Source organism: Echiichthys vipera (genome assembly GCF_963691815.1).
Source record: "Echiichthys vipera genome assembly, chromosome: 17".
Lineage (NCBI taxonomy): Eukaryota > Metazoa > Chordata > Actinopteri > Perciformes > Trachinidae > Echiichthys > Echiichthys vipera.
The window spans coordinates 17556540-17569491 of record NC_139842.1 but is presented as its reverse complement, the minus strand read 5'-3'; the positions used below and the strand labels follow the sequence as shown (position 1 = coordinate 17569491).

Below are 12952 nucleotides of genomic sequence, written 5' to 3'. Positions count from 1 at the left end.
ATACCTTCCCACAGATTTCCTTTCATATTTTTCCTTTCAATATCTCCTCTATGTTTACTGTACCTGCACATACGTCTTCTTTCATGTTCTGTATTATATTGTTCAATGTGTGTGTGTGTGTGTGTGTGTGTGTGTGTGTGTGTGTGTGTGTGTGTGTGTGTGTGTGTGTGTGTGTGTGTGTGTGTGTGTGTGTGTGTGTGTGTGTGTCTGTGTGTCTGTCTGTCTGTGTGTATCTGAGTATCTCCCTGCATTCAGAGATTTTTTTTATTATTCATATGCATTCTTTTGTGCATTATGTTATTCGTATTTAAGTCTGAGGAAATCTTTCAAGAGCAGAGTGGGATTAGACTTCTTAAATAGGAAACAAAAGATATGTTAAAAAAAATGTATTTTCCCGTGTAGATAAACTTAAGAAGCTCGGCATTTGTGGATTGAAAACTGACGCTATTTCCCACTAAACAGGAGTGAATCTTGCTGTTTGTCATGGTAAAAAGCTTCTCTCAAAATCCTCCCGGGATGTTCGGAGGAAAGGGAGGTGGATGAGAGCAGGTGCACCATCGGAGTTATGTCTTTTCGTGAGACGAAAATTAGCTGATGCACTAAAATAACAGCAAGGCTGCAGTGAAAGCCGGTGCAAGAACATTAGCAGAGGTTAGGAAAAAAAATGAGAATGTGGGAAACATTATTGCTTTATAAGTTTTACTAGCATTTTCACTTGGTATTTTCTGTATGTGCTATAAACGGAAAAGGGTTGAAAAGTGAAGTAAACACAGCATCCATCTCCCCTCTCTTTGAACTTGAAGTCTCCATTTACTTCCTGTTATCATCAGCACCTGTTATCAAGACTGTAAAGTGGCTGTGTTTCTTCAGAGCATGAAATATTTTCACTACAAGAACTTGGGCTGATCAACACAAAGCTCAGAGTGCATTAACTGGGTGATTGCGATCATAATCTAGCTTCCAAGGTGGTTTGAATTTCAGTCATTCTGTCTGTTTGCTTTGAAACGAGAACCGTCTTCTATATTGACTCAATCTGGGAGTGTCCAAACCGAAGCAGAAAATTATTGAATTTCAATGACCTGAGGTCTGGGTGTGGACTGCAGCCCTTTCAACAGCCTAAATGCCCATGACCAAGGATACAGTCAGCAATATAATACAGGTTGTCCTCTCATCAAAGTCAATAGAAGTGTATTTGAAATGTGCCATTTTTGAGTGCCTTCAACTACTAAATACGCTCTCAATGACTGCCATCTAGAGGCCACCTCTGATATCAAGTGTACTCAGACAGTTTACAGTTCTGCTCTAAGCATTCTGGGCAAGTCTGGAAAAAAAAGAAAAAACCATCTACATGGATACTACAGTGACAGTAAAATGAAATGTATATAGATTTTGAGAATCTGTAAAGGACCGGACTTAAGCAGTCCTTTTCCTAGAAGCCTTGTCATTGTGAGCAGACAGTGGTATTAATGTGACTCACCCTCTTCTCATGCTGTTCCTGGCTCCAAACAGGTCTTGACATCCAGCAGGGCCTGGCACTAGTTCACTCTGTGTCAGCCCCAATGTGTGTCAGGCTGGCGACGGGCGCCTGCAGCCCCCCGTCACTGGAGCTCAATTACAGGCCGCAATCTCACTCAGATTTCCCTCTAGAGAGCCTAGAAGGGTAAGAAATAAAGTCAAACATTTTTAAGATAAGCTGAAGTTGCATAGTTCTTTCATGTTTGTTTTGTATTGTCAAAAAAATTGGGGCTCAGATTTGACGGACCGTTCATAATTCATTTGGATGAAGTGTGAGGGTTGAAGGTCATGCTGCTCCTAGCAGGCTTTGGAAGTTGTCTTATCCTGTTAGTTTGTTATTTCGTAACTTCTCTCATGCAGATGTGTATCGGGTAACAATACATATAACCTGAGGGAGGACACTGAGTGTGCTCTATAATACTCTTACATTGTTCCATGAAACTGACCTACCTTGATGCTTCTTTCCTAATGCGTCTAAGTCTATAAAGGCCATGAATGTTGTAATACATATTGTTTTAAAAAGTCAGTTTGTAACATGACACAAACCTTATTCAGTTCCATTTGCTAACCTGTACTGAATCATCCAAAAATGCCATTTGTGTTATCATCCCTATATATAACCCGGCATGTTGTCATACTTTGAGACTGTACTTCATTTAACTCTGAGCTCAAGTATGTTAACAGCAGTACATACGTACACGTAACCTATCATTTCATGGAAATTGAGCTGTCCTTGTTGTACACAATGTTACTACTTAAAGCATCTATAGCATCTTAGTTATGAATCACGACGTGCTTGCAGTGATGATCCCACAGAGAACGATGACCCGACTCTGCTGTTTTCCTTGATCCACAGAGCTTTATAGTAACTTTCAGCGCATTGTTTCCATATTCCAACTTTACTGTTCTCATGCTGTCATTGTTTTCAACAAAAAGAATCACTAAAATCCTGCTGTATGCTACGAGTTAAATAGCAAACAGCACATAGATTAAGTGAGGAACTAGCCTCTGAATATATGGAGCATTTAGCAGCTAAAATTCAGACATTTTCCTCAATAAAAACAGAAAGAGAGCAAAAAAAAGTGAATATTGAATTTACATCCATAAGGTGGCAGAAACCCAAGTCCAGCTCAATGCTAATGTTTGTCCATAACTGCTAGATGTGTCTCTAGGCAACTGTTTGTTTGAGTTGTTAAAGATTTTAAGGAGACATATCATGTTCATTTTTAGGTTGATACTTGTATTTAGGGTTTCTACTAGAATATGTTTACATGCTTCAATGTTTAAAAAACATTATTTTTCTCACACTGTCTCTCTGAATATACCTGTATTCACCCTCTGTCTGAAACGCTCCATCTTAGCACCTGTCTCTTGAAGCCCCGCTCAGGAAAAAGACCAGTCTGCTTCAGCACTGCAGCATTGCATGATTGTAACCCCACTGTAGCAGCACTTTCTACATATATAGTTGTGACATCACAACTGTACAGAAGTCCTGACAGCTCGTTTAAAGACAAAGTTTCTAGTTCTCTCTGGAGTGAGCATTTTGTTGCATTCACATTATTTATATAGAACCTTGACCTGCTTATTGATAATAATGAAAACAGACATAGAAAGCTCACTTTTGAACAATATTGGACCTTTAATTTCCTGATTCTCAAGATCCCAACTCAGTGTTTCTCAAGTAGCTCTTCCTTCAACTTGTCCAGCTGCAGCTCCAGGTGTTTTTCAGGGATAAATCTCTCACGATCTTCATCAAACCAATAATGTTGACCTTCACAGGTTTGAGCAGGCCCTACCCCTTTTCCATCATCATTGAAGCACTATTTCCGCCTCTTTTGACTCAGTTGGCAAGTGAAACCCGGTTGTTCATGCTCTGTACTTCTTGGACTTTATTCTGACTGATCAAGCAGCAATTTTGGTTTCAAACCTACTTGAATGTACAGTCATCTGCCGCCAGCATGGTGTCATCCAGCTGTCGGGTCAGCTCTGACACAGCAGTGCCAGCTGCCTGGATCTCACACAACAACATAATTACTCATGTCACTCTGAATGACTTGCATCAATGGATGATATCTTTTAATTTAATATTTATTTTTTTTAATTCACAGCAAATCTCCAGTCTGCGAGTGCTCAAATGAACTAGTCAGTGTGAAAATGTGTAATGCAAGCAGGCTTCTTATGAATTATCTACAAATCCAATGAGATATCAATAAGGAATCAATAACTTTGCATAGACTCCAGAAGATGACTTTCTCTGGCTTCCTGTGGAGGTTGACCAGCTGTCATTGATGCTGTTGATTGCCCCTTCATATGGAGCAGTAGAGTTGTCCCCAGCCACACTACTATGTCTGCCAAATGAACCAGCAGTTGATGTACAGATGCCCTTACCCACTGTCCTTCCAACCATTCTGCCAAATTTCTGGGACATAATAGTCATTGGCTCCCACAGTGAGAAGACCCAGAGGCCCTGACTGACAGAGGCTCAAGAGCCAAAACCTGCAACTGGAGACACAGCTGCGGCTCGAGGGTGTGATCACTGCTGCAGAGCGAGGAAGGGTCTCTCGTATCTTCAAAAAACACAGTCCCTGTCTCACTTTTAAAATATGTTTTACAAGAATTTCCTTCACCAATAAAAGTTCAAAGGTATCCCTGGTTCCTTTTCCCCTGAATCCTCCCAATTTGTCAATCAAAACTACTGTCAGATTTGACATTACATAATATATCTGGAGGACTGCAGACATGCTCCCCGGTTCATTCCAGAGAGAACCCTACAGCATCAAGTCATCCCACTTCAGTGTCAGCACAGATCATTGAAACTGAGCCCCATGGGACTGTGTTCAGATCAGCTGATTTATATGCATGTTGAGGCACCTCAAAAATGTTATGTAATTGCGCTGTGGCATTGCTGAGGGACTGGAGAATAACCTACTGGCCCAATGTACTCCCTTGAAGGGAGAGCCCTCGTGATGAAATACTTCACAGTACTGTTGCAAAGAGATGCCCACATCTACCCAAGCACACTCATTTTGTATTGTAAACTTTTACAGTACTGATATTCTTACTGGGTTAGGGGTGAGCAGTTCTCAAGTACTCACTTTTGTGCTTTTACATTCGCAAAAAATGTGGAAAGTACCTGGTCATGGTTAACCTCGGATGAAGTTCCAAGCCGACTAAGCTAATAATAGAAGGTGGAGTTAAAACACTGCAGAACACTGATTGATGGTGAGATGGAACCATACCATCACTAGTGACTGCAATTTTTGTATTCATTTGACCCAGTTTTTAAAATATTGCAGCCTGCAAAGCTACACCGTTCACTACGCCAAATAGTCTCTACACTGAAGATAGCACATTTCAGGCTGTGCCAATGGAAGTAAATAGTATACACTTCCAGTCTCCTAAATGGGCACAGCCTTGAGACAGTCTTGAGAGTTGACAGTCATGTTGGTAAGTGCTGGTATGAAGAAGTCCTACTCGGTCTGTGACTGTATCACATACAACCACTAGAGGGCAGGGTCTCCTGTCTGAACACAAACTCATGCACTTTACTGTAAATTGACCATGGGTATTTGACTTGTGTACTGAACACACAAACGTATTGTTGCTGAAACAATTGCAGTAGAAGTATAACTAATGGATTTGGCTTAATATTGTTTTCACAATCACATCCTGCAAAATGAAATCAGAAACGGTTTCTGGCTAACAAAAATAAGTTACACAGAATTGGATGAGAACTGAATGGGGGTGGAGACAAGGATGACCCGACATCTAGAGAGGAAGAAGGTCACAGAACACACTTTCCCACCCAGCCCTGCCAGACGCACACACGTACACAGGCACACAAACACAGGCCCACCCTGCAGTGAGGTGTTTGCCAGATGAGGGTGTGATACATGACTGCTGTCACTGCTTCCTTCACTACACCAGCACTTGCACAGCATAGCAACTGCACCACAACATACTGCTCACTGAAGATATACAGTGAAACACTACCTGAGGCACAAAGCAATGCCATCTGCACTGCACTCAAGGGAAAGGAGTGTTTAATCAAATACTGACAAAGGTTAAAGGCTACTTTTGCCAGAATGTTGAGTGAACATGACCTGAACTGAATACAATCGGCTTCTTTCATGTTACGATTGGCTAAAAAAGAACCAGTTGTGATGGTTTTCATTCATCTGACAGTCTGGATGAGTAAAAATGAGCAGCAGCCAACAATCGAACTGTAGATTTAATTGTATAAAATATCTTTTTTTTAAAGTATATTCAAATACATACAGTAAATGGTGTGAGAGCAGGCAGAATATGTTCTCTCTCAGATACTACAGTGACAATGGCAGAAATATAACAGTATATAAATACACATTTTGTTTTAAATCTGAAAGCACTTACAATGACTTCATCATTCAAGACTTAACAATACATAACCACCACCATTATGATGATTCCCCTTAAAAGATAACAGTTTTATCTTTGCGTCGTTGCTCAGTGTTTACCGCTATGCTGCACAGACAATCTGTCCGTCTGTCTGTCTGAACTAGATAGAGATGTTGGATAAACTTTACTTAAGTAAGCTCATCATGAAAGTGCTGAAGGATTTCTTACTGTTCAAAAAAAGACAATATCAGGAAAGAAATCTCCCTTTCTGGGCATACGCACTCATTTTGTCCCAACTGTAGCCCCTGACCTTAACCTTTACATACACTATGACTCACATTTTCTAGATCCATGCATCACACTACCCATTTTCCTCTCTTTTCTTTACACATATAGAGGACACTTGTCATAGATTAAACATGGACACCTGTATCCAATTCTGACTTAAAAAACAGTTTAGGTTGCACATGTCCTTTGCATACGTACTGTACATTGTCAAGTTAGTAGCTCAAAGCTGAGTTAGGACTGACTGTTAGCAAAAATAAAATAAGAAGAAGTGTTCAGGAGTTCAGTAATAAAATAAAATGGCCTTGTCTTTTATCAACACAACTGCTGTCCAACACAATGAGGCTTACTTTTGCAAGCTCCAGAGCTTTTGTCACCATAACCCTGAATACTGAGTCCTCCAGTAAAAGAAAAAAAAAAAAGAAAAAAATCAAGCTCTGTTTTCTGAATAGTGTGTGCAAATTGGACGTGACCAGTAGATACATCTTCAGCTCTCGAGTGGGGTGGTTTAATATATTTTGTCACAGTATGGTGGGATATATAAGAACATATATATATTTTTTGTCACGGTGTGTCTCTGTTAGCATCAGGGAGGGTTGTTATTGCACAGACGCAATCATTGTGATGCCACAAATTATGACACTCACACACTTCCTCTTAATTGTGATTGCAGAAATGTTCAGTCCCCTGCAAGGTCACTAGTGAGATGAAGCTGTCCTTAGGTTCAGAGGAGGAGGAGGGGGAGAGCACAGGTCAAAAATATTCTTGGAGATTGTGAGCAGAGCCAAGATTCAGGATTTTCAGGAGCTGCCATCCCCATTCTTGGTCTTGAGCACCACTAGGATAACCATGACAGGGATCAGGCAGATGGGAGTTATCACCAGGGCGAGGACGATGACTGGTGGTGGGTCGCTTAGTTCCTCTGAGGGACAATCCTTGAAAAACCTGGAGTGAATGTCCACAAAGGTCTCTTCCACCAGCGGGTTAGGCCATGGGATCACTAGACAGTCAGATATCTCCTCCGTGCAAAGGCTTAGGTTACTATACAAACTGCAGTGTGGAAAAAAGATGATCAGACATTAGCAAATATTCAACAACATTTTTTTACATTAAAAAAAAAAAGAACTGTACACTACATACCCGCTCACATTGCCCCAGGTGCACCAATCAGTGCTGTTTAGTGATGTCATTGCATCATCAAAATTGTATAGACATTGATGGTCAAGCAGACTGGAAAGGCATTCCATTGTTGGTGCACCATAAAAGTGATCACAGATGCTGCAATACCCCGTACATTTGTGAGAATTATTCCCACAAGCTGCATGAAGTAAAGAGTTGGAGAAAGATAGAGAGAGACATTCAGAGGGTTTAAAACATGACAAAATAGTTGTGTTGAACATGGTTTCCATTCAGTAATTTGTTCACAGAATGATATATGGTTGTATGGCTACGATTAGGTTATAAAGTTATGTCACCTACCAAATGACAAGGGAGGTTCATGAGTGGCATCTAAACCAGATAAAAAACAGATTTTTAGATTTAAAACTTTATATCAAACAGTAATGTAACAGATAACATAAACCATTCATTAAATATGCCATATGAGGCCTTTCTGATTCAGTTTATTAAATAAGTTTATCAAATACATACATCCTAGCAAACTTTCAATGCAAAGAGCATTTGTGTCTTTTGTAGCTCATGAGTTCCTCATATGTCTAGTACTGAGACAGGCATTTGCAGCTGTAGAAGGGAGACCACACACTCACCGCAGAGAAAGGAGAGGAATACCCCAATGAAACCAAGTGCTCCCTTCATGTCAGAAAAAATGAATAAAGGTGCGTCTTCCCCAACCGGTGACCATGTATAATAAACCTAAACTTCTTAGACTGTGTACAGCGAGGCATAACAGGAAACCCGACAGGATGGAAGAGAAGCAGTGTAACCTTCGGTTACCAGATGTCCAAACAGTGTTACCCGCGGTTACCAGATGTTCTTCGAAGATCTGTCTGACGGCCCTGCTCCTTGGCAGCAGCTCTTCCCCTCTCCAACACACGTTTCTTTAGGATTTTCTTTCTTTTTTAAAGGGGTGGAGGCAACAAAGTTTGTCCTCTCCATTCTCCCAAATAAAAGGGAGCACACCCAAGCTGGGCTGGACTCACATCTGAAAACCCTTTACTCTTTAACTCTTGTTCTGCTTTTTAGTCTCAGTTTCTCACAGTCGAAGGCCTGGCCAGCTCACAGCATGTGATTTATTTGCCTTTTGGGCTGCCTCTGCCAAATAGGAAACATAAGTAAACATTTAGGGCTTAGCGTTTTGGAGTGGATGTAATCATGACTATGCAGTGTGTGCTAGTGTGCAGACAGCCATGATTTCATATTTAGGTTAATTTGACCCAAACATGGAAGAAGTTATTAGTCAGAGGTGACCAGCTGTTTAAAAGGCCAACTAACTGATATTTCTAACACAAGTGTGGGAAACTTTTATGTCATGGAGCGCTCCTGACTGTGCTACATCTGTAAGGTAGTTTCTCACTGTCACCACTCACCACTTTAAAGAGCAGTGTGAGAGAGGTGGTTTCATTGATTGAATGAAAAATGGAATGTATGGTTCAAGTTCTCTCACAACCAACTTGTTAATTTATGTCACTGAATCCACATGTTGGGCCTCTCACAACATCTGTTTGCCGAGCAGCATTTTGATTTAGTAATGACATCAGGAAATGTGTCTTTTCAGCAGAGGAGGAGCTCAGAGTTGGGGGGAGTTGGCAGGGGAAGGAGGGGGAAAAGGAAAAAAAAGGACGGCACAGGAGGAGGAACAGTGAAAGGGGCGCTGCTCCAATGTTCCAGTTGTTTCACAACACAGAGTTCATGCGTTGATCACAGACGTTGCATGGGGTGAATGACGAACAATTTCAGGAAGTTGAGCCAGGTGGGGTCTGCTCATAATGAGGTTTAAGTTAACCTTTAACCTCAAACCACTATGGGCCTGCTGTTGACCCCTCACTGGTAGAGACCTCCCCAGGAGTTTGTCTTGGATTCTCATAATAGTGCACACAAGGAGCTCTTGGCAGAAACCGGCATCTCTGTGCTCTGCTTTCTGTATTTGTCAGTTCCAGGCCAAGCAAATAAGTTTAAGGAACTAATCCAGAACAATCCCCCAGTGGACACACATATATAATCACCATTTGTAACTGTAAAGTATAGAACATGTTTATATGATTCTTGTGCTTCTGCTAAATTATTTAAGTAAGATTAAATCAAAACCTGATTAGCAGATTCAATGTGTTAACAGTCTATAGACAATGAATAGGAAAAAAATGGATACTTACTGGCATTCATCATCTCTGTTGAGGGATACCCTGTAGAGAAAGAGGGTTATGTTAGTCCAAGTAGTTGTGGCCATGTATAAGATTTATCCATTTTATTTCTTCCTTAGAATTTACAAACCTATTGTTGTGGCCGGTTGCCCTGCTAACTTTTCATCAACGAGACAATCCACGGTTGTGCATCCTGCTATAAGAGAAATAAAATAATGAGAATACTGAATGTTGGAAAGTAAAAAACAACAACAACAACACTCCAATAGAAAGTAGTACCTGTACATTAAATTATGATAGATAATCCTGTGTATACACATTTTAGAAATTGTAAAAGTAGCACGGGTAAAGGAAATACCAAGGAGTGAACAGGTCATACTCCCTTTATCCGCCACCCCTTTGAGGAAGTCCTAATATATTCAACTCAAGGATGTTTAGACTTACAATACATTCCTTCTCCCACAACAATAAAACATTTTGTTTAATATATAGGAGCCAATAATAAACTACAACATCAATCATACAATAAACTGTAATAATCTGGTGACAATATTCTCAAAAAACAAATGTGTTGTCTCAGCTTGGTCAAAATCACTCTATGAACCTCAAACTAAACTGTTTAAGTGTAAAACTCAATCATGAGACTCACTAAGCTCCTTTCTAAAAGCCATTCAATCACTGAAAGCCCCTAAGCATTCCTCTTGAGAGGTGAGATGGAGGGCAAGTGAAGACGTTATATCATAAAAGCGAAGAAATGGACAATATAAATCCTCTACTTACCACAGATGAGAAGAGTCACAAAACACCCAGAAAACACAAGTGAGAAACTAGTGGCTGTCATTTTTGCCTGACAATGCTCTGTCCGTCTTCCCTGGTGGGTAGGGATTACATATCTCAACCTTTTTGCAGGAAGGGTCTATAAAACAACAGGAAGCCCTCATTTCCTAGGATGGGCGGATTTGCACAATGGGACAGAGAGCCTCTTGATAAGGTTAGAACTACTGTGGTCCACTGGTGTACCACCATCTCTCTCTCTCTCTATCTCTCTCTCTCTCTCTCTCTCTCTCTCTCTCTCTCTCTCTCTCTCTCTCTCTCTCTCTCTCTCTCTCTCTCTCTCTCTTTTTTTTTTTATCTATTTCATTCTCTTATCCCACCCTGTGTTTTCAAACACGAAGGGAGAAGTTGGAGATAGTCCAACCCTCTCTCCCTCTCTCTCTCTCTCTATACCTTTGATTAATAATGTACTTTTGTCAATAAAAGCAATATTTAGATGTCCATTATGGGTGAAGAAGAAAAATAAGGTTTCAAATATGTATCAAATAAGGGGCGATTTTAGAGGGACTCTAATGAGAATTATTACATAGCTTTGTAAGCAGCATATTCACAACAACCTTGAAAAACACTTTAGAAAAGGTCAAAAAATTCAAGCTTTGGTTTTATGTCAAAAACTTTTTTCGACATTTGGATGCTGAGAGCGTGTGTTGAGTAAACTGTTCCTTATTGTCAATAAACCTAGGAGAGCCATCCATCCACTGAATCTAGTTATCTAGTTTGTGGTTGTAAAGTTTCACAAGGCAGTGATTGTCCTAGAGGTCACAACAGGTCATTTGTGTGATTCCAAGACTGTTTAGGGACCCCAGTATGCAGAAATATTCAAACATTGGCAAAAATAACACATTTGTACTGCATGAGAATGAATATAGTGGGCATGTGAAGGGGAGAAGCATTTTCATTTAGATATCTTTAGGTCAAAGGTCAACGGACCCCATGCCAGTTTTTCCCTAGCCTAGCTTTGAAGCACTATTTAGCCCCCTTCCTGAGTAGCTAACAATTCAATTCAATTCAATTCAATTCAATTCAATTTTATTTATAGTGTCGAATCATAACAAAAGTTATCTCAGGACACTTTACAGAGTAGGTAAAGACCACACTCTATGACTTATTTATGATTTACATGGACCCAACAATTCCTCTGTAGAGTACGGTGGCAACGAAAACCTTCCCTTTAACAGGCAGGAACGTCAGACAGACCCGGCTCTGTGGAGGACGGCCATCTGTCTTGACCGGTGACCGGTAACATGACATGGTTGGTACCAGTGGATGCATTAGATCGTCTTGTTTCAACAGTTTATACTCTAGCTTTAAAATCAACCCCTGTATGTAACAGACAAAAAGTCAGCAGGACGTTAATAGGTTAATTAATAATTATTCTTATTGTTAGGGGTACTGAGATAAAGTTTAGGAGTGCTTGAGCACCCCTGAAAATAGTCCAAAATTGCCTGTGTATCAAATGAAGTACTGTATTGGTACCCACCCTAACCGCTATAGCCTCAAGCAGATAATAGAGCGGGATACATCTTTGTGACATCACTTGAGGCAGCAGCTTTCGCATGGCTCCCTCTAGAGCCACAAAAAGACTTTACAACAAGATACAACTTTATTCACATGCGGTTATATTCCCCAATGCTATTAAACATACATTCATGGGTTTCTGTTTTTGTTGATGTAGAGTTTGAGATTTACTGAGGAAGGAAGGGTGCTATGTTACAACATCAGTGCTGATGACAAACACCTCTGGATCTGACGTGACACTGGACCTCTGTGGTAAAGAGAGGCGGCGGGGATCTCCAGTATGAACCTAATTCACTCGTCCACGTCACTGAAGGATGAGTGCTCTTTCTCAGCTGCTGGACTTGGGAGCCAGCCAGCTAGCTCTGGGCCAAAATTGCTTCCACATTTCATTTCATGAAAAAGGAGGCCACTCTTTTTTATATAACTGACTGAATATTAAAAAACCCAACAAACAGACACTTAAATACATCTGCATCAAACTTTCAGCGTGAGTTAAATGTCTCATATTGTTATTATTTTCAGGTTCATGGTTGCATTTTGTTTCTCTTTTAGAACATGTATACATGCTTTACTCTTTACTGTCTGTCTGAACATACCTGTATTCACCCTCTGTCTGAAATGCTCCATTTAAGTGTCTGTCTGTTTAAATCCCCATCCAGAAAATGCCCAGACTGCTCTTATTGGCCATTGTTTTCGGATATTCCACATCTGCCCTCTTTGCGTCTCTACACCGTCATTACAGCCAGGGTATGACTGTAACAGCACTGTAGTAGCACTTTCTACCTATATATGTGTAGTATGGTTGTGACATCAAAACCGTACAGAAGTCCTGACGGCTCGTTTAAAGGCAGTTGCTGAATACCGGCTGTGTGCATTTCATTTTGACACTTTCACGGTAATTATAAAGCACCTTAACCTGCTTTATAATTAAAAAGACGTGGAAATCTCACTTTTTACAATATGCAACCTTTAAATAGCTGCAAGGAGGAGCTTGACATGTTTCAAATGTTACAGATCATATGAGCTGCACCATATTTGGAGAAGTGAGTCCGAGAGAGACAGGTACCAAGACCGACTCACACTGTTTACATTGAACAGAATTAAAA

General features: G+C 40.5%; 1 protein-coding gene across 1 annotated transcript; it reads right to left on the bottom strand.

Moving 5' to 3' along the window:
• Positions 1–5807: 5807 nt before the first annotated feature.
• On the bottom strand, positions 5808–10363 carry ramp2 (receptor (G protein-coupled) activity modifying protein 2). The gene is made up of 6 exons (XM_083931847.1): positions 10275–10363; positions 9625–9690; positions 9507–9536; positions 7657–7686; positions 7318–7495; positions 5808–7227 (listed from the first exon to the last, which is right to left on the bottom strand). The coding sequence occupies exons 1-6, from the start codon at positions 10333–10335 to the stop codon at positions 6978–6980; spliced, it is 615 nt and encodes a 204-aa protein (XP_083787973.1). The 5' UTR covers positions 10336–10363; the 3' UTR covers positions 5808–6977.
• Positions 10364–12952: the final 2589 nt, after the last annotated feature.

Excerpts from the sequence above, each read along its gene's own strand:
- ramp2 (XM_083931847.1), bottom strand. The coding sequence starts at position 10,335 with ATGACAGCCACTAGTTTCTCACTTGTGTTTTCTGGGTGTTTTGTGACT. Across the intron at positions 9,691-10,274 it reads TGTGACTCTTCTCATCTGTG|CAGGATGCACAACCGTGGAT; the intron begins GTAAGTAGAGGA and ends TTTCTCTTATAG. Across the intron at positions 7,687-9,506 it reads AACAGAGATGATGAATGCCA|ATGCCACTCATGAACCTCCC; the intron begins GTAAGTATCCAT and ends TATCTGGTTTAG.